Genomic DNA, 24,138 nt, shown 5'->3' on the forward strand with positions numbered 1-24,138 from the left:
TTGATAGCAATCAATCGTATGATTATTTATTTGTAAAAATGTATTTGATCCATCTTGTAACATAGTAAATTACAGATAAGATTTGAAATAATTTATTTAAAAAAAATATATATTTATAAGTTTTGTCAAAAAAATATTTTTAAAAGTTGTATCTAAGATTTTTTTTTTTTAATTGTATCTCTAAAGAGATTCGATCAGTATTGAAATAGGTAAAATAAATTATCTTTATTTTTGGGTCCTAAAATTTGTTTAACATTTATATTTATTTTAAAAATAAATTAATATGAAAATATGACATGCTACTCGGAATTTTTTTTTTTTTTTTTGTGGTGGCCGAGGTTTGAACCCCGAACCTTGCATATATTATGCATTGTCCATATCAACTGAACTAAGCTCTAAAGAACTGCTACTCGGGAATGTAATATAAGCATAAATGATAGTTAAAAAGTTGATATGTGCGAGCTAAATTTTTAACCACATACATAAATTTTCCGGTTACCATATCAAATCAAACTAAATGTGTAGAATTTTCTATCATGTTCAAATTCCTTTTTCATCTTCTTTTGTTTATTAATTTACATTCTCTCTTCTCATAAAACATCCCTCAGATGAAAATACCAACAACCCATATTTTTTACCATGTTGTGCCTTTGACCTTATTTTCCTATCTCACCATATCACAAACACATAAAGTCTCACACTTAAGGGAGATATGTTAATGTGTCATGTGTAAGTTAAACTTTTATATTAGATGGAATAGTATATATTGAGTAACATATAAGTGTGATGTTCTGTAACGCCCAATTTGAAAGTGTCTAGAATATTCAAATGTGCGCTAAAACTGATATTGGATACATTAATTATACAATAAAGAAAACGACATCGAGTCGTGAGTTTAGATACATCAACATCCCAAAGTTTCTATGTTACATTATTACACCAAAGTTTGCAAAACGAAGTATAAATACAAAGTTTGTATCAAAACATCTCATAATATAACATATGCGTCTCTAATCTACACCAAGTGGATTCCAAGCAAACACGATCAGTCCAATGCTTTTTCTTTACCTTTTCTTTGAGAAACCTGTGAACCTGAACAAATAAGGAGTTGGATGAGACATAATGCCTCAGTGAGTTCTTTCTAGCCCTAGGCTAGTGATAACCTTGGGGAAAACCTACGGTTACCACGTGCCTAAAATACAACCTGGCGGTTGATTATACGTGTGTGGTCATGCTTAACCAGACTGATGTGCATACTAGTTCCGTCATACATTCTTCTTAACTTGTTATAGGCTTTGCTAACGTCATACGTGCCATGGCGGTTGAGGGATCCTAGAACCGCTTTGCTAAGATACCTTAACGCATCGAAGCTTAAACATGTAACAATCATGGCACGAACCTATACCGGACGAATAGGGTAACCTAAGATCGTCTTTGGCATGATATCCTTTCCTTATTCTATTCCAATACTTGTTCAAAACTAACATCATATCATAAACATATTCATGCATGGATGTCATCATTTAATCATTATGTTAGCGTGGATCAAACAAATATTATCTTGATTCATTTTTACGGAGAGCCCCGGGTGGAGTAATCTCAAGAACAATCCCATACGTGACCGATGAAACTTAATTAGAGTACATCGGACTCCCTCGATGTCGTACGGGTCCCTTGCGGCTTGAACCGTTCCCCATAGGAACTTCTCGCATCCCCCTGGCATGGATAACAAGAAACACGAACACCGACATGCTGTTGTAGTCTTGTTCTTATGCATACATGAAAGGTCAAACTATACAAGTTATTCCTTTACCTAGAAATCCTTGATCGATCCCTTGGTGAATCTTACATACATGTTCACGGGCGTAGAAAATATTCTCCGCATCTTATCATACACAAGCATTCATTATTATCATACTAATTCTTGACAACTAGTCGAGGCTCTAGTTCATTCCCTTTCATAGGGTATAGCTTGCTACCCGATCAACATTTGCTATAACTCTCTCTTGTCATGTTTTACTATACAAAGTAAATACTTGCTTCACATTCAAGAAATCATTTTAAAACCTATGCCTTGGAGTCTTGATTTAAAGGGTTATTGTTTTAACGATTGCACAAAAAAATCGCCTGCGGAACGCTAGAACCACCCGAGGTGAACAAAACAATGGGTTTCCCCACTGCTTGCTCGCCATGGCGGGTGATTCTATGTGGGAGGCGAGCACCTTCTCGCCATGGCGAGTAGGAGGCGAGCAAACACCCCTCTCTGTGGGTCTAGCTCTCCTAGCGAGCTACTTGCTCGCCGTGGCGAGTTGTGACAGTCCAGAACTGTCAAAAATGGTGTTTTTGACCCAAAATCCTCAAAACAAAGCATCCCTAGGCATATCATGACTCTATTGATCATATGGAACCTGTAAAATAGATATAGAGCAAGTATTCACAAGTATAATGATGCATGACATGAAAGGGGTAACTTTCTCTATGTAAAAACCCTAGAAAAATATGTAGTTTCCTTGCAAGCATAACACACATCCCATGGGTAGTTCTAACTAAGAACTCACCTTAAAATAATCTGAAGATGGCTCACAACTTCAAGTCTTTGAATACAAAACCCTAAGAAGCAAACCCTAGATGAAAGGAAGATGTTTGGAGAAGCTTGCTTCCAACTTCCTTAGCAACACCCTTAGCAAAGCTCTATACTTGCTTAGTTTCTAACTTAATAGAAGTTTGAGAGAAGATGGAGTGAAAATCATGTGTAGAGAAGAGTAGAGAGACAAGGTTTCTAGAGAGAAGGGAGAGCATATGTCTTTCTTCTAACCCTAGTGAGAGAAAGTGTTGAGAATAATGAACAATGTTGGTCCTAACCCACATAAATAACTTCTCCACGTGAAATACCATGAATGTCCCTAACTTAGTCGTGCGTGTTTTAAATCGTTTTCAGATATTACGTCAGTTCCTAATAAGCGGGATATTACATCCTACCCTCCTTAAAAAAAATTCATCCTCGAAATTTAAATTATACCTAAAAACAAATGTGGATACTGGTTTAACATCTATGATTCAAGTTCCCATGTAGCTTCACCATCTAGCGAACCCTTCCATACTACTTTCACTATAGGAATCTCTTTATTCCTGAGGGATTTGACGTCACGATCTACTATTCTTTCCGGTTCCGGCAGGAATGTCAAATCCGATCTCAATTCTGTGGAATCTAACTCAACTGGATGGAAAGGATCCGGAATATACTTCTTCAATTGAGATACATGAAACACATCATGTAATCCTGACATGGCTGGAGGTAAAGCTAACTGATAAGCCACTGGTCCGATACGTTTGAGTATCAAAAATGGTCCCACATATCTAGGACACAACTTCTTGGTTCTAAAAACACCTCTCAAACCCAGTTTAGTCGTAACTTTCAGGAACACATGGTCACCTTCTTCAAACTCTAAAGGTCTTCGCCTCTTGTCCGCATAACTTTTCTGACGACTCTGAGCTGTTCTCATCTTCTCTTGTATTGACTTAATATTCAAAGTTGTTTCTTGAATGATCTATGCTCCAATTATACTCATATCTCCAACCTCAGCCCAACACAAAGGAGTTCTACATTTCCTACCATACAATGCTTCATAGGGTGCCATTCCGATACTCGAGTGATAGCTATTGTTGTAGGAAAATTCTATCAATGGTAAGTGATGATTCCAACTTCCACCATCTTCTAGAACACATGCACGCAACATATCTTCTAAAGTTTGAATGGTCCTCTCTGACTAACCATCGGTCTGTGGATGATGTGACGTGCTTAACTTCAAATGAGTTCCTAAAGCTCTTTGAAAATCTCTCCAAAAGTGTGAGGTGAAGATTGGATCTCTGTCTGACACGATACTTACTAGAATCCCATGTAACTTAACTATCTCTGAGATGAACAATTCGGCGTACTGCGATGCCCTGTAGGTAGACTTAATCGGCAAGAAATGAGCTGACTTGGTTAATCTATCCACAATTACCCAAATGGAATCATGACCTTTCTGAGTACGGGGTAATCCTCCTACGAAATCCAAAGTAATATGTTCCCACTTCCATTGAGGAATCTCCAATGTTTGAAGCATACCATCCGGTCTCCAATGTTTGCTATAAACTCAGCAATATCCGTTTTCATGCCAGGCCACTAGTACTCCTTCTTTAAATCTTGATACATCTTGGTAGCTCCATGATGAATTGAGAAACTACTCTTGTGCGCTTCTTCCAAGATCAATCTTCTAAGCTCTTGGTCTCTTGGAACACATAACCTTCCTTCAAACAAAATTGCTCCATCCGAAGCCATAGAAAATTCTGGGTGAACACTTCTTTTCTGAAGTTTTAAGTCAACATTCTGAGCTTGTATGATTCTTGACCGCAAATCACATGAAACTTCTAGTTTATGCAACCAAATACCATCATCATCCTCTGTGACTTCAAGGTTAAGGTCTCGAACCTTCTCATACATATTACAAGTATGCATCATAAATTCGGCTTGAGCTAAGGCCTTGCAACTCAAAGCATCAGCTACAACATTGGCCTTTTCTGGATGATATTTCAAATCAAAGTCGAAGTCTTTTAGATACTCCATCCAACGTCTTTGCCTCATATTCAAATCTCTTTGATCAAATAAGTATTTCAAACTCTTATGATCACTGAAAAGTTCAAATTGTGCTCCATACAAGTGATGTCTCCATATCTTCAAAACGAAAACTATGGCTGCCAACTCTAAATCATGAGTGGGATAGTTTTCTTCATGCATCTTGAGTTGTCTAGATGCATAAGCTATTACATTATTTTCTTGCATAAGTACTCCACCGAGTCCCTTAGACGATGCATCACAAAATACCACATATTTCTTCTCCGGGTCAGGAATAGTTAAAACCGGAGCTTGAGTTAGCTTCTTCTTCAAAGTTCTGAAGCTTTTCTCACATTCTTCATCCCACACAAAAGGCACATCCTTTCTCGTGAGTCGGGTTAAGGGTAGAGCAATTTAGGAAAACTTCATGATGAACCGTCTGTAGTAACCGGCTAACCCCAAAAAGCTACGAACTTCCGAAACATTCTTCGGTCTAGTCCAATTCTGAACAGCTTCTACTTTCGACTTATCAACTGCCACACCTCCCTGAGAAATGGCATGTCCCAAAAACTTGACTTCTGTCAGCCAAAACTCACACTTACTGAACTTTGCATACAGTTGCTTTTCCCGTAGAATATCCAACACTATCCTCAAATGTTGAGCATGCTCCTACGGACTCTTAGAATAAACCAATATGTCATCAATGAAGATAATGACGAATTGATCTAAATAGGGCTGAAAAATCTGGTTCATATAATCCATGAAAACTGCTGGAGCATTAGTTACACCAAATGGCATAAATAAAAATTCATAGTGCCCGTAACGCGTTCTGAAAGCCGTTTTGGACACATCTGAAGATTTGATACGAATCTGATGGTATCCTGACCTGAGATCAATTTTCGAGAACATTGATGCTCCCTTAAGTTGATCAAGTAAGTCATCAATTCTTGGCAAAGGATACTTGTTCTTGATAGTTACCTTATTCAACTGATGATAATCAATACACAGTCTCATGCTGCCATCTTTCTTTCTGACTAACAAAATCGGTGCTCCCCAAGGAGACACACTAGGCCTGATGAAATGCTTCTAAATAAGCTCCTCTAATTGGGTTTTCAATTCTTTGAGTTCTAGGGGAGACATTCTGTAAGGTGCTACTGACACTGGTTCGGCTCCCAGAATCAAATCAATCGAAAACTCAATTTCTCTTTCCGGTGGCAAACTTGTGATGTCGGCCGGGAAAACATCCAGGTACTCACTAACAATAGGAATATCACTTAGACTCAAATCCGACTCTGAAGTCACAGTGAGCATAACATAAAAACCTTTATCCTGAGCACAAATAAACTGAGCCATCTGATACGTGTGCTTAATCAATTCTGGCAAGGCTACTCCTTCCACTGTATTACTAGTTGGCATGTAAATACTCTTCTCTGCACATCCTATATATACATGATTTGCTGACAACCAATCCATGCCTAGTATCACATCAAGTTGCTTCATCGGAAGACACACTAAATCTATATAGTATATCTTACTAGATACGGTGATAGGACAATTTTTACAAACATAATTCGCTATAATTCCTCGATCAGTGGCCGTAGTTACCATCATAGGGGGATTTAATAACGAAACAGACAATTGAAGAGCTTCAACACATTGAAAGGAAATAAAAGAACATGATGCACCACAATCGAATAAAACTCTAATAGGATTTTGGCCAAGGAAACACATACCGCCAATTAAGTCCTCGTTAGCCTGTGCCTTCTTCCCATCAAGTGAATACACTCTACCTTTACTCATTGTGGTACTTACACTTTTGCCCTTGTTCCCTCTGGTTGGACAATCTGCCACATAATGCCCTGCCTGACCACATGCAAAACAATTGTTGGTGCCTGTCCTGCATTCTCCCTGATGAGCCTTTCTGCATTTCCTGCAAGTTGGATTAGTCCTGGGTGGACCTGTGTACTTCCCTCTCTATGGAGAACCCTTAGGTTTCAGCTTCTCGTGATACTTGTCAACAAAGTTACCTTTATTCCTCCCATTTGTTCCAGAGCCTTCTCTAGCTGCCTTATCAAAACCTCTTTCAGCTTCCAAACTGTTATGCACCATCTCATCAAAATTTATCAACCTCTGTTGACTAACCACCGCGTAGATTTCACCTCTTAAAGCATTCCTATACTGATTGACTTTTCACATCTCATTGCCCGCATACTCATTATAAGTAGAGTAATGAGATAATTCCTCAAATTTCTTGGTGAACTCCGTCACCGACATATGGCCCTGCTTTAAAAGAAGGAATTCTTGTTCTTTTCTGACCTTGAAAGACAAAGGAAGATACTTCTCTCTCATTACTTGTTTAAATTTCTCCCAGTTCACTGCTATTCCATTAGTCACCATCCTACGTTGAGCGGTTTCCCACCAATCCTGCGCTGCACCTCGGAATTGATTAGTTGCATAAACCACCTTCGCTTCCTCAATACAGTTAGCCATAAGGAAAATCTTTTCCATATGCTTGATCCATCTCTTAGCTTCAGGTGGCTCCCCGCTACCGTCGAACTCTGGAGGATGGTTTCGGTTATATTCTCAGAATTCTAGATTCCCCACAACTGGAGGCGGTGGATGCGGTTGATGCACTCCCGGACCTTGCTGCGTAACTGCAGCCCACTGCTGTTGGGACTGTGCGTTCTGTTGAATCTGCTGTTGCATCATATGCATCATCTGTTGATTCTGTTGCAGCATTTGCGCCCACATATTAGCATCCCGGTTAACATTGTCCTCAACATCCTGATTAGCTCTTGGCCAGCCTCGTTCTCTTCGTGCTCCAGACATTATCGCTCTAACTGTCATATTTAAGTCAAAGTGATCAATTTCAACTAAATATAACAATGAGGACAAATATCTTAAACTCAAAAAGAACGACTACTTGGATTGTAATATTAATGACCCAAGGCACGATCTGAAACGACCTACTCTGATACCAAATTGTAACGCCTAATTTGAAAGTGTCTAAAATATTCACATGTGCGCTAAAACTGATATTGGATACAGTAATTATACAATAAAGAAAACAACATCGAGTCGTGAGTTTAGATACATCAACATCCCAAAGTTTCTATGTAACATTATTACACCAAAGTTTGCCAAACGAAGTTTAAATACAAAGTTTGTATCAAAACATCTCATAATATAACATATGCGTCTCTAATCTACACCAAGTGGATTCCAAGCAAACACGATCAGTCCAATGCTTTTTCTTTACCTTTTCTTTGAGAAACCTGTGAACCTGAACAAATAAGGAGTTGGAGGAGACATTATGCATCAGTGAGTTCTTTCTAGCCCTAGGCTAGTGATAACCTTGGGGAAAACCTACGGTTAGCACGTGCCTAAAATACAACCTGACGGTTGATTATACGTGTGTGGTCATGCTTAACCAGATGGATGTGCATACTAGTTCCATCATACATTCTTCTTAACTTGTTATAGGCTTTGCTAACATCATACGTGCCATGGCGGTCGAGGGATCCTAGAAACGCTTTGCTAAGATACCTTAACACATCGAAGCTTAAACATGTAACAATCATGGCACGAACCTATACCGGACGAATAGGGTAACCTAAGATCGTCTTCGGCTTGATATCCTTTCCTTATTCTATTCCAATACTTGTTTAAAACTAACATCATATCATAAACATAATCATGCATGGATGTAATCATTTAATCATTATGTTAGCATGGATCAAACAAATATTATCTTGATTCATTTTTACGGAGAGCCCCGGGTGGAGTAACCCCGAGAACAATCTCATACATGACCGATGAAACTTAATTAGAGTACATTGGGCTCTCTCGATGTCGTGCGGGTCCCTTGCGGCTTGAACTGTTCCCCATGGGAACTTTTTGCATCCCCCTGGAGTGGATAACAAGAAACACGAACACTGACATGATGTTGTAGTCTTGTTCTTATGCCTACATGAAAGGTCAAACTATACAAGTTATTCCTTTACCTATAAATCCTTGATCGATTCCTTGGTGAATCTTACATACATGTTCACGGGCATAGAAAATATTCTCCGCATCTTATCATACACAAGCATTCATTATTATCATACTAATTCTCAACAACTAGTCGAGGCTCTAGTTCATTCCCTTTCATAGGGTATAGCTTGCTACCCGATCAACATTTGCTATAACTCTCTCTTGTCATGCTTTACTATACAAAGTAAATACTTGCTTCACATTCAAGAAATCATTTTAAAACCTATGCCTTGAAGTCTTGATTTAAGGGGTTATTGTTTTAAAGATTGCATAAGAAAACCGCATGCGGAACGCTAGAACCACCCGAGGCGAACAAATAATGGGTTTCCCCACTGCTTGCTCGCCATGGCGGGTGATTCTATGTGGGAGGCAAGCACCTGCTCGCCATGGCGAGTAGGAGGCGAGCAAACACCCCTCTCTACGGGTCTAGCTCGCCGTGGCGAGTTGTGACAGTCCAGAATTGTCAAAAATGGTGTTTTTGACCCAAAATCCTCAAAACAAAGCATGCCAAGGCATATCATGACTTTATTGATCATATGGAACCGGTAAAATAGACATAGAGCAAGTATTCACATGTATAATGATGCATGACATGAAAGGGGTAACTTTCTCTATGTAAAAACCCTAGAAAAATATGTAGTTTCCTTGCAAGCATAACACACATCCCATGGGTAGTACTAACTAAGAACTCACCTTAAAATAATCTGAAGATGGCTCACAACTTCAAGTCTTTGAATACAAATCCCTAAGAACCAAACCCTAGATGAAAGGAAGATGTTTGGAGAAGCTTGCTTCCAACTTCCTTAGGAACACCCTTAGCAAAGCTCTATTCTTGCTTAGTTTCTAACTTAATAGAAGTTTGAGAGAAGATGGAGTGAAAATCATGTGTAGAGAAGAGTAGAGAAGACAAGGTTTCTAGAGAGAAGGGAGAGCATATGTCTTTCTTCTAACCCTAGTGAGAGAAAGTGTTAAGAATAATGAACAATGTTGGTCCTAACCCACATAAATAACTTCTCCATGTGAAATACCATGAATGCCCCTAACTTAGCCGTGTGTGTTTTAAATCGTTTTCAGATATTACGTCAGTTCCTAATAAGCGGGATATTACATGTTCAATATATCTAATGTCTTAATGTTTTGAGTGAGGATGTGGTGTCAATCTCACTTGTGGGTTTCTCTTAGTCAAATGTGATGACCAAGCTCATTGTAGACTCCCTCAAAACTCTAAACATTACGATGAATTGCATTTTTTTAGTTTTTGGATGTCATTTTCTTAAAATAATATATATATATATATATATATATATATATATATTAGATGTAAGCTTTTAGATGTAGTTTGCTTTCATGCATTTTTTTATCAAGCCTCTATTAAGTAGCGCGGTGCCTTCCCCGTTGACCGTTCATATAATCCTGAGTTTCTAAAGTAGCCTCTTTTTATGAATGGTCAACGATGGAAACACATTGTGCATAGAATGAACATGAGGAGAGGAGGAGAGAGTTTGAGAAATGGTGTGAGAAATGTGAAGGTTTTGGAGGCTATTTATTGGATTTCTTTAAGCATAGGTTATATCAACATTTAATGCTTAGTCAAAAAATGTGTTCAAAGGAGTTTTACCAGCCATTAATGCTGGTAAAAACCTTTGAAAACATGTTTCTTGTGGTGCAGACCACCGCCAAACTAAACTAACACAGTTCAGATTATATCATTCGGACAACTCTCATGGTTATCAGATTATGTAGTCAGAATTAATACGATACTGGGACAAACTGAAGGAAGTTGCGTACATTCTGTGGGGTGATGGACATTTTAGATTATATAATCCGGAACATGAATTTTTTCATGTGGTCCACATTGCACTGACAGTTTCTGTGGTCCAGGACGCCCAGAGACCTCTATAAATAGGTGACCCTGTGTTCATAACCAGAAACCACACAAAAAAAAAACATGGAAAACTCTGTCTTTGATTTGAAGACCAAGCTAGCTGCAGTTTACTACAACGGGGGGAAACCACCTGCCCATCTGTTCAAGATTCGCAATGATGTGACCCTATCCGGGTTGGAGAGTCAGTTGAATTAAATCAACCTCGAACTCAACTACAGAGACACACAGAAGGAGGATGGTGTTGAGTATCGACGTCCGTTGACCGAGTCAGCTGGGAGTGTGTGGTTCACCCAGATGAAGCTCATTAACAACGACGAAATAAGAACCATGTTCTCCATATTTGGTCAGTTTAGTACTAGAGGGCCGATCGAGTTGGACGCTTTGTTGGTCAAATCTGTTGAACAAATTCGACAAAGTTTGATCAGGCCAAGGAACTACGAAGATATCAGGGCACTAATGGACGCACCAAACGAAGACATTAATTTAGATCGTTGATGATGTGTTATGTATTATTTAATTATGTGTTTTATGTTGTTTTTAATTACGTTTTTTATGTTTTATTTAATTATGTGTTTTATGTTTTATTTAATTACGTGTTATTTACATGTTCATCAACTAAGATATATATATATATGAGACAGGATCTGTTGACACCAGGTGTAAGTCCAAAGACTTACACCAAATTTCAACCGCTTAATTAAACAAATCCTACGGCTCACATGTCTTGCTAAATATAACAATTAGAAACTCACGTGACACTTTTTCCCTGCAAAATCATCTTACGATCTTACTGCTTCCTCTTTCCATTTGCCGCAAAATCACACATCTGCCATGGCTCCATGCATCACTTTTGAATTCTTTAAACCTCACATGTCAGTTCTCTTCGATGATTTCTTTCTGTGAATGCGAATCTTGGTTTCTTCAATTTTTTTCTTCATTGTGTCCTTCCCACGCCTCGTTTGTCTGCGTTTATCTGTTATTTTCTCAGTGATTGTTGTCTGCTTTTCTTCTCTTACCTTCTCCATTAGTGTGGTTTTTTGCACGTTGTTTCTGTTTACACATCACATCTCAATTCTCTGTTTTTTTTTGCGACGTCGTTGCCTGAATCTGCTGTTCTTTTCTTTTCTTTATCAGTGTGCTTCCCACACCGTGTGGTTTTTCTGTGATCATCGTTGTCGTTGTTGACGTAACACCTTAAGACATTGTTTTTTCTCTTTGTTGTTCTTTCTGCTTTGGTATGTATTTTATTTCTTTTTCTTTCTTCCACAATATTCTGGTTGGGATTTAAATCTACCACTTCTTTCTTTTTTGTAGAATTTTAGATAGATACAGAGTGCATAGAAAGTTGTACTATTACAAACCTAGAAGATGGGATAACTAATGATATGTCCAATGATTTAAAAAACCCCTTCAAAAGTTATTTCATCTCATGAGACTAATGATGGTGATGATCCTAATCTTCATCCTCGTATTGGAATGGAATTTAACACCATTAATGATGTTAAGGAATTCTACATATCATTTGCTAAGAAAGAAGGTTTTGGAATTCGAACTCGTACAACCAAGGAAAATTTTTGTACACTTGTATGTTCTAATAAAAAAAAAACGCTATCAATTCTCTCTTCTCTGTTGGAAAACTCTTCAAACTATTGAATTTTCTTCTCTAATACTTAAACGGTTTTCAAACTAATGTCAATCCTCGTAAACATGGACCATGATTTTGAATTCTAATGTTACATGAATTTGAATTTTAATGTATTTGGGTTTTCAATTTAACCCCTAACACTGTTATTTAATTTTCTGTATTTAAGAAGAATTTTCTCCAATTTAACCATTATGAGATTAATCATCGTTACTGTATTTGATGACTGTAGAAGAATTGTTTATTGTCTACCTGTCGACGGAAAAAAGCTCAAAATTAATGGTAGAAAGAAACATGGTTATGAATTTTAATGGCAGAAAGAAACCACGATTATCTAATAATTAATAGTATTTAATAGAAAATCAAGGAGGATCTTGTATAATGTTAATCTCCTATTAGCATTTTAATGTGCATCATTTTAATTTATTACTGCCATAATATGAATCGTTAGATCAAATCATTATAACGGTTGAGATTTGGTGTAAGTCTAACGACTTACACCTGGTGTCAATGGATCCTAAATTTATTGTTATATTTAGCAAGACATGTGAGCCGTAGGATTTGTTTAATTAAGCGGTTGAGATTTGGTGTTAGTCTTTGAACTTACACCTGGTGTCAACGGATCATGTCTCATATATATATATATATATATATATATATATATATATATATATGTGTGTGTGTGTGTGTGTGTGTGTGTGTGTGTGTGGTAGGATCCGTTGACACCAGGTGTCAACGCATTCGTTGACACCAAATCCCAACCGCTTACTTTTTTTAATCTAAAGGCCACAATTGTTTGCTAAATTTACTCCATGTGCTTTGTTCGCTTGATTCCCACCTACTCTATCTTCTTTAACGCAGCTAGAACCAAGAGTTTGTGATAACATGATACTCATCTTCTGTAATTTACTCCATGTTCGAATTTGTTATGATTTGCCTCACACAAATTAATTATTTACTCCATGTTTGGGTTTGCTTGGATTGAATTGGTCAAATTTTAGGTTAAACACCAAATACACCATGATTGAACAATCAATTTAGATACTCCCAGGATAGTGTGATCTATTTAAAAAGAATTGAATATGTAAATTAAATCTATGGTTTTGGTAGAATGGTAAAGCCTTCAATTGAATTGCTGTCAATTGTCATATATAGAAGAAAAAAAAATCAAGAATTATCCTCAGATTGTGTAATTGAGGGTGATCGGTGAGGAGAATATTTGGTTGCGTTAAAGAAGATGCAGCGGTTGGGAATCAAGTGAAAACAACTTAGTTGAATAAATTTAACAAACAATTGTGGCCCTTTGGATTAAAAGAGTAAACGGTTGAGATTTGGTGTCAACAAATTCGTTGACTCTAGGTGTCAACGGATCCTACCTCTCTCTCTCTCTCTCTCTCTCTCTCTCTCTCTCTCTCTATATATATATATATATATATATAATCTTAATTTTCATTATGTGTTACTTTATGCCAAAGATGTTTATTTAAACACTAGAATAATCCAAATTCAAATCAAATTTATGGGGTGTAACTGAATTCGGATTATGTAATCTGAAATCCCTCAGCATAAGATTCTTTTGTATGGACCACAATGCACCGACATTTTCTTTGGTCCACAACGTCCAGAGACCTCTATAAATAAGTATTTCCGGTTTCCATCTTCATTTCCAACATAACACACAAACACACTAAAGAAAATCATGCAAATTTTTGTCAATCAGTTGAGGATCTTTCTCACGTGGTCGCAAATAGATAGCTCTCTATTTGACTGCGTGATGAAGATCTTCAGCATGCTGTCAAATATACAAACAAACACAATAAAGAAACCATGAAATTTTTTGTCATTGTGCTGAAGATCTTTCTCATGTTGTTTTAAATATATTGCTCTCTATATAACGGCATGATGAAGATCCTCGGATGCTGTAAAAAATATATAGATACAAAGAGGTTGCTCTATATTTGAATACCAAGAGGTTTGCTATGAGCTAGATCTTGGTGCCTTGGTGATAGAAATATCTCAGTTGGCAAGGCAGCAAGATCTAATCTCAAAACAATCCTCTTGAAACACCTTGTCTTTTATTGTTATGTTGCAGATCTGAATCCGAACAGGTTTCTATGAGCTCCATCCAGTTGGCCTTTCGATAGAAATATGTTAGTGGGCAGACCAGCTGGATCGAGTTCAAAAACACATCTTCGAATGTACCATATGTAACGCCCTATTTCTATTAAAGCAATAAAACATGCGAATATATCAAATATTCAAGAAATAAACGCTACGTCTCAAACTAATCAACAACTTGCATGCATAGATATAAATCTCAACAATCGCAGCAGACATAAAATCATACATCTCCATATCAAATCAATACATATGCCATGGTCAAATAACATCATCATAAAATTCTCCAATCTCAACCATGAGTACACCTCAATAATAAAATAATCCAACAGAATAACAAAAGGACACCGACACATCCTAATCAGAGCCCTATACTACGACGCCAAAATGATAATGTAGGCTAGCTCCCGCTATCCAAGCAACCACCAAGCAACTCACGGAAGCGACTAACTGCACGCCGTCTACCCATTCATACAAACAGGTAGGCGGTCCACCACAGACCACTGGGGGTAAGCATTACATTAATCATAATCAACAAATAATAAACATAGCATTCAAGGATTCATACATATCACATATACATAACCATCCCTCCTAGATTACTAGCATCACATGATTATCCCCCATCACGTGCACTTCAAGCTATCACATTATTATTATAGCATAACAGACATATTTAATCTTTAATCAAGTCATCGACAAGAGTTCATCATTTGTCAACATCCATCAAATGAAAATATTACTCACCTCATTACTCATCTAGCATGCTTAATTCAACAAGTACAATCCATCATTTCAAAGTTATAAGCAAGCAATCATCATTATCAAGGGATCACCGCATCATAGGTATATACATATACGATTCTCACCTCATCATTATTATCAAAACAATTATCATCAATTGTTTCACCAAGTGTATAAGCACAATCAAGTAATACATGCAATTAAAGCGTAATTCAATTATTCACAACCATCAACAAAATTCATCAATGTACATATACACTAATCCACGCAATCACAACATTCACCAAATTCCACCAATGCACAATTTCACCAAGTCACATATTCAATTATGACACGACTCATAAACTACTCAAATGCATGCAATGTCCTAGACACTTCTTGATGCATGCGGTACCAAATCTCCTCAAGGTCGTCACCCATGATGTAACAAAAACATCATTATCAACGGCTATAGTCAACGGCAATATGGATATAACATCCGACACGACATATGATGCATGAACATATGACTCAATCCACAATGCATATGTTCACAACAATTCAATGGCTATAATCAACGGCTATCATCAACGGCTATCATCAACATTCAACTTTATTATAAAGTTCAATAAACTCCATTCAATACAACACATGATAACAACATCATATTCATCACCTCACAATCATTCATACATCTTCTTACAATAATATTAAACTATCCTTAGAGGATTTATAAAGCATTCGACTCATAAAACCATTTTCATCAAAGTTCGTCTCTAACTTCACCATTTTAAAATAATTGGAGCTTTTGAACCAAAACCAAGTAAACAAGTTCCAATGCCTCAACTAAGTATACCTCTAGGCCACATGTGGGTGCAGTAGAGGATACTTTGGCGTTTCACCGGCCAAGTGTGACGAAATCATGAAAAGCTCAAAGTTCGTCTCACTTTATCACTTTTTACAAAGAATGCAAATTTTCAAAGCAAAACAAGTTAAAACTTGACGAAACAAATCACAACCATTTTTAGAAATCATATAAACATTATACAACCTTAACCTCACTTCAATTTCTGGAGAAAAACAAGTTTTCGGAAAAATCAACGTTTGGACCGTTTTTCCAAAGTTAAGAGAAAATTCACAAAATCAAGTCCAATTCAATTCAAACCATGTTCCAGTAGGTTTAAGTGTATAAACAGAGGTTTAATAAGTCAAAAGAAACATTTTAGAAAGCTCGGATTGGTCCCCAAGTGCACGAAACGAAAAATCAAAAATGGCTGAACTGGGTGCAGCTTGCTTAAGCGTGGTCTGCACGCTTAAGCGTCCAAGTTCCAGTAGCTTCTGGACTTAGCACGCTTGGAGCACGCTTAAGCATCCTAGTCCCAGAAGCTGCTCGCTTGGAGCACGCTGCAGCACGCTTAAGCGTGCTGTCTCAATTCCTGTCAAAATTGTTATGGGTTCCACCCTGTTTTATCTTGGTTTTCGGGTGTCAAACATTAATTACGTTTGAACCTTTCTAACCTTTGATATCTTATTTTTTCTTGGAAAGGGAAAAAATAAGCAAAACCCTTGAGAATCGAGGTCCGGGAGTTGTTTTCGCTACGGGAAGGTGTTAGGCACCCATAACGACTATAGTAACCTATAGGAACCGTCTTTACTTTCTACGCGCGCGCTTTATTTTTAAATGCTATTTGGAAAATGATATTTACACCTAACGGTTTACTAAGTGAAGAATTGGAGGGAGAAAAATGTTTGAATTTTTATTTTAATTGAATTGAAGGAATATTGTTTCCTTGCCTACGTACCCTTTTAAGGGATCAAATCCACCGTAGTTCTCTTCCAAAAAATGTTTTTGTTTTTGTTGGTTGATTTTAAGTTTGAAAATTGGAATTTTGAAGAATGGAGATTGAGAGGCCTTAAAGGCATGAGATTTTAAGAAAAAGTGAGGTTTGATTAGTTATTTTGAAAAAAAAAAGTCAAGTATGATTAATTTTCATTGAAATTTGATTAAGAAAAATAAAGAGAAAATGCAAAGGAGTTTTGACTCCTATATTTTTTTTGAAAAGGTTTTCAAGTGATGTTGTTCAAGTTTTTTTGGAAAATTGATTTTTCCAAGTGTAAATCCTAAGCATTCATCTAAACATGCATAACCTAAGCATACATCTAAAAATATCTATGTGATGTGTGTGCATGTGTCGGTGCTTGTGTCGGTGTACATCATTAGAGTCCATTGTCCTTTACATCATTGGCCTAGATACTTGCTATGGTCTTGTAAGGATTAAAATTGCATAAAAGTAAAGTTACAAAATCCCTAAGTTTTTACATACTAAATCTTGGCATGAGGATTTAAATGGCAAGGAGTAAAATGGAGATGAGATGCTTATGAGATGTATGAAACATGAAACAAAAGTGGTTAGTAGCATATGATAATATCAAGAAAAATAAAGCAAGTAAGATATCATAACAAAAGCATAGAAATGAATCACAAAACAAAGCCAAAGTGATGCAAAACATAACTAAAATTCAACCACAAAAATGCAAGAATCATATGACTTATAATCCTCACAATTCAACACATTTTTCAAAGGCATAAACTCAGGTTTTAGAATGAGAATCAAGACAACATGATGAACTTGACATTTTTAGAGTGAATTTAGACATATTTGCATTATTTATTTACAAACATAACTTGCAAACCAAGCAATTAAGCAAAATTCACACACATGCAGCAAAAGCTCATACAAACAGTAGTCAAAGCTTCACAAAATCCTATGATATAGATCACAAACATTTATCAAGGAATTGGAACTAGAATCAAGCAATTTTCACAAGTTTTTAATACAAAACATCACAAAATAGCAAGAAAATCATCACATTATTTTTTATCAATTTTTAATATGCAAAATCATCACAAAAATACCACAAAATTAACAAGAAATATACATGAAAATTTTTAGAATTTTTAAAGGATTTTTAGACCCAAGAACATGCAAAACTTCACAAATTTTAACAAAAATAGTAAAGAATTAGCAAGAAATGCCACACATACTTTCCCTCAGGTTTTTACACATAACAACATCACAAAAATGTTAAGAAAATGGTTGAGAACATATAGGAATTTTTTAGGAATTTTTAGGCGTGAAAACAACGTACAGAGGGGGTGTAAACAGTCAAGAAATAGTTAAACAGCACAAAAAGGGGGGGTGCGAGTAGCAACAAAACGCAGCAACAGGGAAAAGCAGTTATGGGCCTGCAGATTTCGTATGGGCTTTAGAGCTTAAATAAAAATGATTTTTCTGCTGTTAAAACCTCATTTGCACTTGTGTTTCTCTCACTAAAACCAATCATAACAAATGCTCTCTTCTCTCTCTTAAATGTTCATCTTCAACCTCATGAATGTCACCGGAAAGTTCAACAAACTCGCCGGAAACTTCATAGAGTTCGCCGGAATCCTCAAAGGTTCGCCGGAAAATTCATAACTCCGGCGACACTTCCGGATTCCGGCGAGCTCCGATTCGAATTTTTTTTTACACTTTTTAAAACCGGATCGTTATCCTCTTTTCGAATATGAACCCGGAAACATCCAAAACACAATCAATCCACCTACATCTACACATATAGCCGCGCAAATTGGAAGAAAAAAGGGTGGAATAAAAAGTTTGGATCAAGAACAATACCGTGATGCTTGACGAAGCTTTGAATGGCTCCGGATTCTTCTTATGTATTCGGATTAGGTGCTGTTTTTCCTCTCCCTTTGCTTCGATTGCATTCCTTTCTTCCGTCCGATTCCGGTTCGTCATTGTTGAATTCGGTCACAATGGAATTGATTGAAGATTGTTGTTCATGGATGTGATTTTTGTGGAATTGAAGGTTTGTGTTGATGAATGTTTTTGGATGAATCCTTGAATTTGGTAATGGATTTGTGGAGGTTTGAGGTTAATTGTGGTGGTTGTAGTTTGTTAGAGATGAAGGTTGTGGTGGTTATGGAGGTTTTGTGGTGAATTTTAATGGTGGATGAAGAAGATTGTGGTGGTTGGAGAGGTTAGAGATGAAGATTGTGGTGGAAGAAGTTAGTTAGAGATGAAGATTGTAGTTGAAAGAGTTTGTTATGGTGGTTTGGGGTTGTGGAAAAAGTTTGTTGTGGAGGTTAGAGGTGGTGGAAAAAGTTGGTTATGGTGGTGGCTTGGAGAAGAAAGGGAAAAGAAAATTTGATTTTTGTGATTTTTGTGTATTTGTGAAAAATGATTAGTGTGTTGACTCTTTGACCATGGGACCCATTATATAGGTGATGTGTGAATTTTTGGGCCAATAGGAGTAGGACATGTGGCGTAACTAACTTCTTGGACAAAAAATGAATTAAAATGCAATTTTAACAACTTGAGGACTAAAATGCAAAATTAACTAAAGTTGTATTAAAAAAGTAATTTGAAAATTAACGTAAAGTGAAACGATTTAAAAAATAAAACGGACTAAAATGAACCAATTACTCGAATGAGGTACTTCAAAGTAAACTTTCTCCGTCAAAATTTCGTGTGAAATGACCAAAATGCCCCTAGGGACTAAAATGACTCAAATGCAATTTTTAAAACGGTTTTTTAACAGGGAAATAAAGCAAGAGTTTATTCAAGCAAATTAAAAGACTCAGAGACAATTAGGAATTAAAAAAGGATTTTAACACAGGAAATGACTAAAATGCCCCTAGGGGCTAAACTGACTCAAAGACTTCAAATGTGATTTTTGAAATGGATTTTAACATGGAATTAAACAAAAATTCATTCAAACCAATTGAAAGGACTCAGGGACAACTTTTCGAAGATTGAAAGAAATTTTAACATAGGAAATGACTAAAATGCCCCTAGGGGCTAAACTGACTCAAAATGACTTTAAGCGTAATTTTTGAAATGGATTTTGACATGAGATTGAAACAAGGACTTATACAAATCAAATGAAAAGACACAAACAATTTTCAAGGACTAAAATGAATTTGAATGCAGGAAATGACTAAAATACCCTTTTTCATGAATTTTGCAAATAACATTGAAATAAGATGCAGAGGAAGGTGCAATTGATCAAGGACAAATTCAAATGACTTGAAATGCAAGAAAAGAAGAATTGAGCTAGTATTTTTAGGTCCAAAATTAGGGTATAACACACCCCTTTTTCATCAAAAATCTCCATTTTGATTCCCCCAAACCCCAAAACTTAACCCAGAACATGTTTACAGGTCATATACACTATAGAACACTCAGACATACACAAGTTTTGAGATTACCACATCAACACATCGAAATTCATCACTTCACCAACACTTTCTCAACTTTCAACAACAATAACAAATTTCATCATCAATTCACCAAATTCATGATACCCAATGCATTAATTCCACAACAACACATGTTAAAACAACAACAACAACTTTTGAACATGAATTCATCATCAATCTAACAACTACATCATTATTCATCATCCATTTCATACAAGAACTCATCATGTTCATAACTACCCATTTTAACATACAAATTCAACAACAACAACACAATTATCATTCAATTCATGTACATAATCATATCATCACAATTAAGCACGAATTTCTACATCTAAAATCAAATTAACCACTTAACCACAATGATGTAAAGAATTAGGGTATGAATTAAACTACTTGATTATGATTAAAAACTAACCCCCTTACCTTAATTCTTCCCAACACCAACTAAGGCTTCACTTTAGCTCCAATCCTTGAAGCTTGACCTCCCTCTAGCCTTCTCTAGATCATTCTCTTCAAACCCTTATCTTCTCTCTATCTCCATCTCTTCAAACCCTTATCTTCTCTCTATCTCTATCTCTTCACAACACCTTAATGGGCCTAACCCATTTCTATTCTAACCAAAATGTTACTACTCACTTAACAGTAAAATATAATACTAACGGTCACGTACCGGTAATAAAGTAAATTACTACAACTCCCTAGCACTTAGTAAAATAACAACTCTCACTAAACACTAAAAATAATCCTCATCAAAATTACTAAATTATCCCTGCTCGCAAAATGATCAAAATACCCCTAAGTCCAAAATGACTAAAATACCCTTCTGACACTGAATTCTACAAATCCCAACCAAAATACACACAGGCAAATAATCACATACGAGCACATACAAATGCACATAAAAGCAATTAAATAAATAATAAAATAAATCTAGCGAAAAATCGGGTTGTTACACCATCCTAGAATATTTTATTGTTTACGTTGTTTCATGCTGCTTACTTGTTTTTTATGCATTTATTACTTATTTTCCATTAAATTTCTTTAAAAAACCCTCTAAATAGGCATTCAGGCGCTGTCCGGATTATACAATTCAGAATGTTTTTGTCATTTCTGGATTATATAATTCGGAGACACTCAATTTTTTTGGATGGTGGCATTTCACCAAAGGTTTGGCCAGTTAGTGGAGTTTTAATGTGATTTTTGGTCGGTTTTGAATGACAAACACATTTTCATTGACTGTACTTATGACCTAGGACTTGTTTTAGGCTATAAATAGGCTTTCATCTTCAACAAATTCCTTCATTATTCACTTCACCTCTTTTCTTACATTTTCTTCAATTATTTTTAGTTTTTTTAGGTGTTTGTGGTGTCATGGTCATTGTTGACCGTTCATATAACCCCTGCGATTGCTATGCAGCTTATGCGGGGGTTATCTAACGGTCAACAGAGACCTTTAACATCAAAGAAAACAACACAAATCTCGTATCGAAACTGTTCGGATTTTGTTTTCCGGAAATCTCTAACAACCTGGTTCGGATTACATAATCCGGACCAGAGCTATTTTGGGTTTCTCTGCAGGGCGCGCGAGAAACAAGCAGGGTGGGAAAAGTAATAGTCTTTTAATAAAAGAGTTTACTATGCAAATAATACTTAAACAAATACCAAAAGAAACATAATTTCTATGAATTAGTACTTTGAAACTGTTGGAACATGTGTGGAAATTGAGTAAAAAGACTAAACACAAATTCCCATGTTGGGCAGAACTAGTGTTGTGTGAATTGAAAAAAGTGGAAGTCCCACATCAGAAAGAACACACATTAGTAGTGTTTATATAGTGGGGGTGTACCTCTATAGGGGTACATAATTATGTGAACAAAGTAAGCACTAAAGAAAAAATATATATTGATATATATTTTATTATTTGGAAATGATAAATTAAATAATTAATTTAATCATTATTAGAAAGTGTTTTCTTAGTCCCCAAGTTTTGCTAAAATATTTGGGTACGCAATCTAATATATTTTAGTACTTGATCTATAATATATTTTGGTACTCAATTAAGATATTTTTGTACTAGATCTAATATGTGAATTACTTAATCACAAAGTAATATATTACTTGTTCCCAAAGTTTCATATTACTTGTTCCCAAAGTTTCTCACTTATTAGTTGTGAATTTTCCCTATAAATAGAGAACTCACATAGTGCATTCCACACACCAAAGAGTTTAATTGAGTTGTCGGGAACTCTTTCTCTCTTCTCCCTTTCTTGACTTGTGTTGACGAGTCTTTCTTTTCTTCATCTCCTTTTTTCTGTCCCTTCGGAATTAAGAGTGTTCTTAAGACCATATTACCTTTTCGGTTTAATGTCCATTCGGAATTAAGAATGGTCTTAAAAACATAGTCCCTTCGATAATATAAGTCCCTTCGAAATAAAGAGTACTATTAAGATCATAGTCCCTTTTTGGAATAATAATGTCCCGTCGGAATTAAGAATGAATGATCTTAACGGTATATAAAATATTTCAATATTTTTCTATTTGAGGAGAAATGGTGGTATCACCATATTTGAGTGGTCGTAGTGTCATATTGATGTTTTGGAGAAATTAAAGTTAGAATGGTGGTAACACCATATTTGAGTGGTCTCAGCACCATAACAGAGTGGTAACAATACCATATTAAAGTGGTTTCAGTATTAAAGAGTGGTCTTAGTACCATACTTGAGGGTGTATATCTCGAACGATTTTCTACAGTGCAGTAGTTAACCGCACAGTTGTAGATGGACTTGTTTTATCCTGGAGGCGGCGTGGTTGATAGTCTACCTTGCACAACTTTGGGTAGTGCTACGAAATGTCTTAAAGAGAGCCACCTGGTCGTGACTCAACCTAGTAACAGAGTCGGTAGATAATAGAATTTGGAAATCCAAATTCAACAGTTTAGAAATCCAAAAACAACAGAAACCAATACTATGCATGCTCAAAAGTTTCAATGCAAAGTTAGAATGATTTCTAAAATCTAAAGGGACAAAATACACATGTTCTAAAACTATCCTAGATAAAGAGACATCACTCAAAATTACGAAGCTACAACTCCAATTTTCGTAGGTACTCTCGTTGATAAGTGAAACTTAGAAAGATAGAGCTCCATTATTTGCCATGACTACGGAAGGATTTCTTATCACAACCTAAGCTTTGATGCCACTTCGTTGAAAAAGGGAAAAAGTATTAGTGATATTTTGTGAGGAATTGAGGTTTAGAGTATATTTTGGAGAAGAACAGTTTCTATATTTTGAGAAAATGCTTTGATTTATTCTTTGTTTGTTTCTACTGCTTGGTTTAAAAATGAAAAGCTCTTCCCTTTTTATTGGCTCTAAAATAAAGTTCTAGGCATATCACAAAATAATACTACACATAAAGAGAGAGTTTTTCACACTTCTCTCTACTACATATATTTAGTTCTAAACCTATCTTTAATTAACTTTCTTTGGAATAGACGACTTGTTAGTGAATTAGGCCTAACACTTGATTAATCCAATTAATGGACTAGATCAATTTTATAATCCAACATGGTGTGGTAGAGGAATGCGGAGGTTTTGTAAAAAAAAAAAAAAAAAAGGAATGCGGAGGTAGGTTGAAAGTAGCGGTGTACTTGTGGTTTTGTAATGGCATAGTGCTTGGACAAAGGATGTACGATTAAGGGAGAAGAAGGAGTTTTTTTTTTTTTTTTTTTTGAAATAAAGAAGAAGGAGTTTTTGTTCTCTTAATTTTCAATTATTTTATAAAATGCTAAAGGCATATGGCATAGTGTGAAGCATCAAATCAATCTAATGGTTTATATGAGTTGAAAGTTAGGGTAACTTTGACGTTACAAAGTTAGAGAA

The 24,138-nt window shown here is 36.1% G+C and overlaps 1 protein-coding gene across 1 annotated transcript; it reads left to right on the plus strand.

Annotated features, from left to right (window-relative positions):
- Positions 1-10,577: 10,577 nt before the first annotated feature.
- Positions 10,578-11,009, plus strand: LOC146930108 (uncharacterized). Its single transcript, XM_085707475.1, has 2 exons — positions 10,578-10,687; positions 10,733-11,009. The coding sequence occupies exons 1-2, from the start codon at positions 10,578-10,580 to the stop codon at positions 11,007-11,009; spliced, it is 387 nt and encodes a 128-aa protein (XP_085563601.1).
- The last annotated feature ends 13,129 nt before the right edge of the window (positions 11,010-24,138 follow it).

The sequence above is a fragment of the Medicago sativa genome, chromosome 4 (assembly GCF_051527215.1).
Source record: "Medicago sativa cultivar Bolivia chromosome 4, Bolivia_mono, whole genome shotgun sequence".
In the NCBI taxonomy this organism is placed as follows: Eukaryota; Viridiplantae; Streptophyta; class Magnoliopsida; order Fabales; family Fabaceae; genus Medicago; species Medicago sativa.

Bases quoted from the DNA above. Each gene is read 5' to 3' on its own strand.
- LOC146930108 (XM_085707475.1), top strand. From the start codon at position 10,578: ATGGAAAACTCTGTCTTTGATTTGAAGACCAAGCTAGCTGCAGTTTAC. The intron at 10,688-10,732 runs GTTGGAGAGTCA...ACTCAACTACAG, and splicing joins AATGATGTGACCCTATCCGG to AGACACACAGAAGGAGGATG.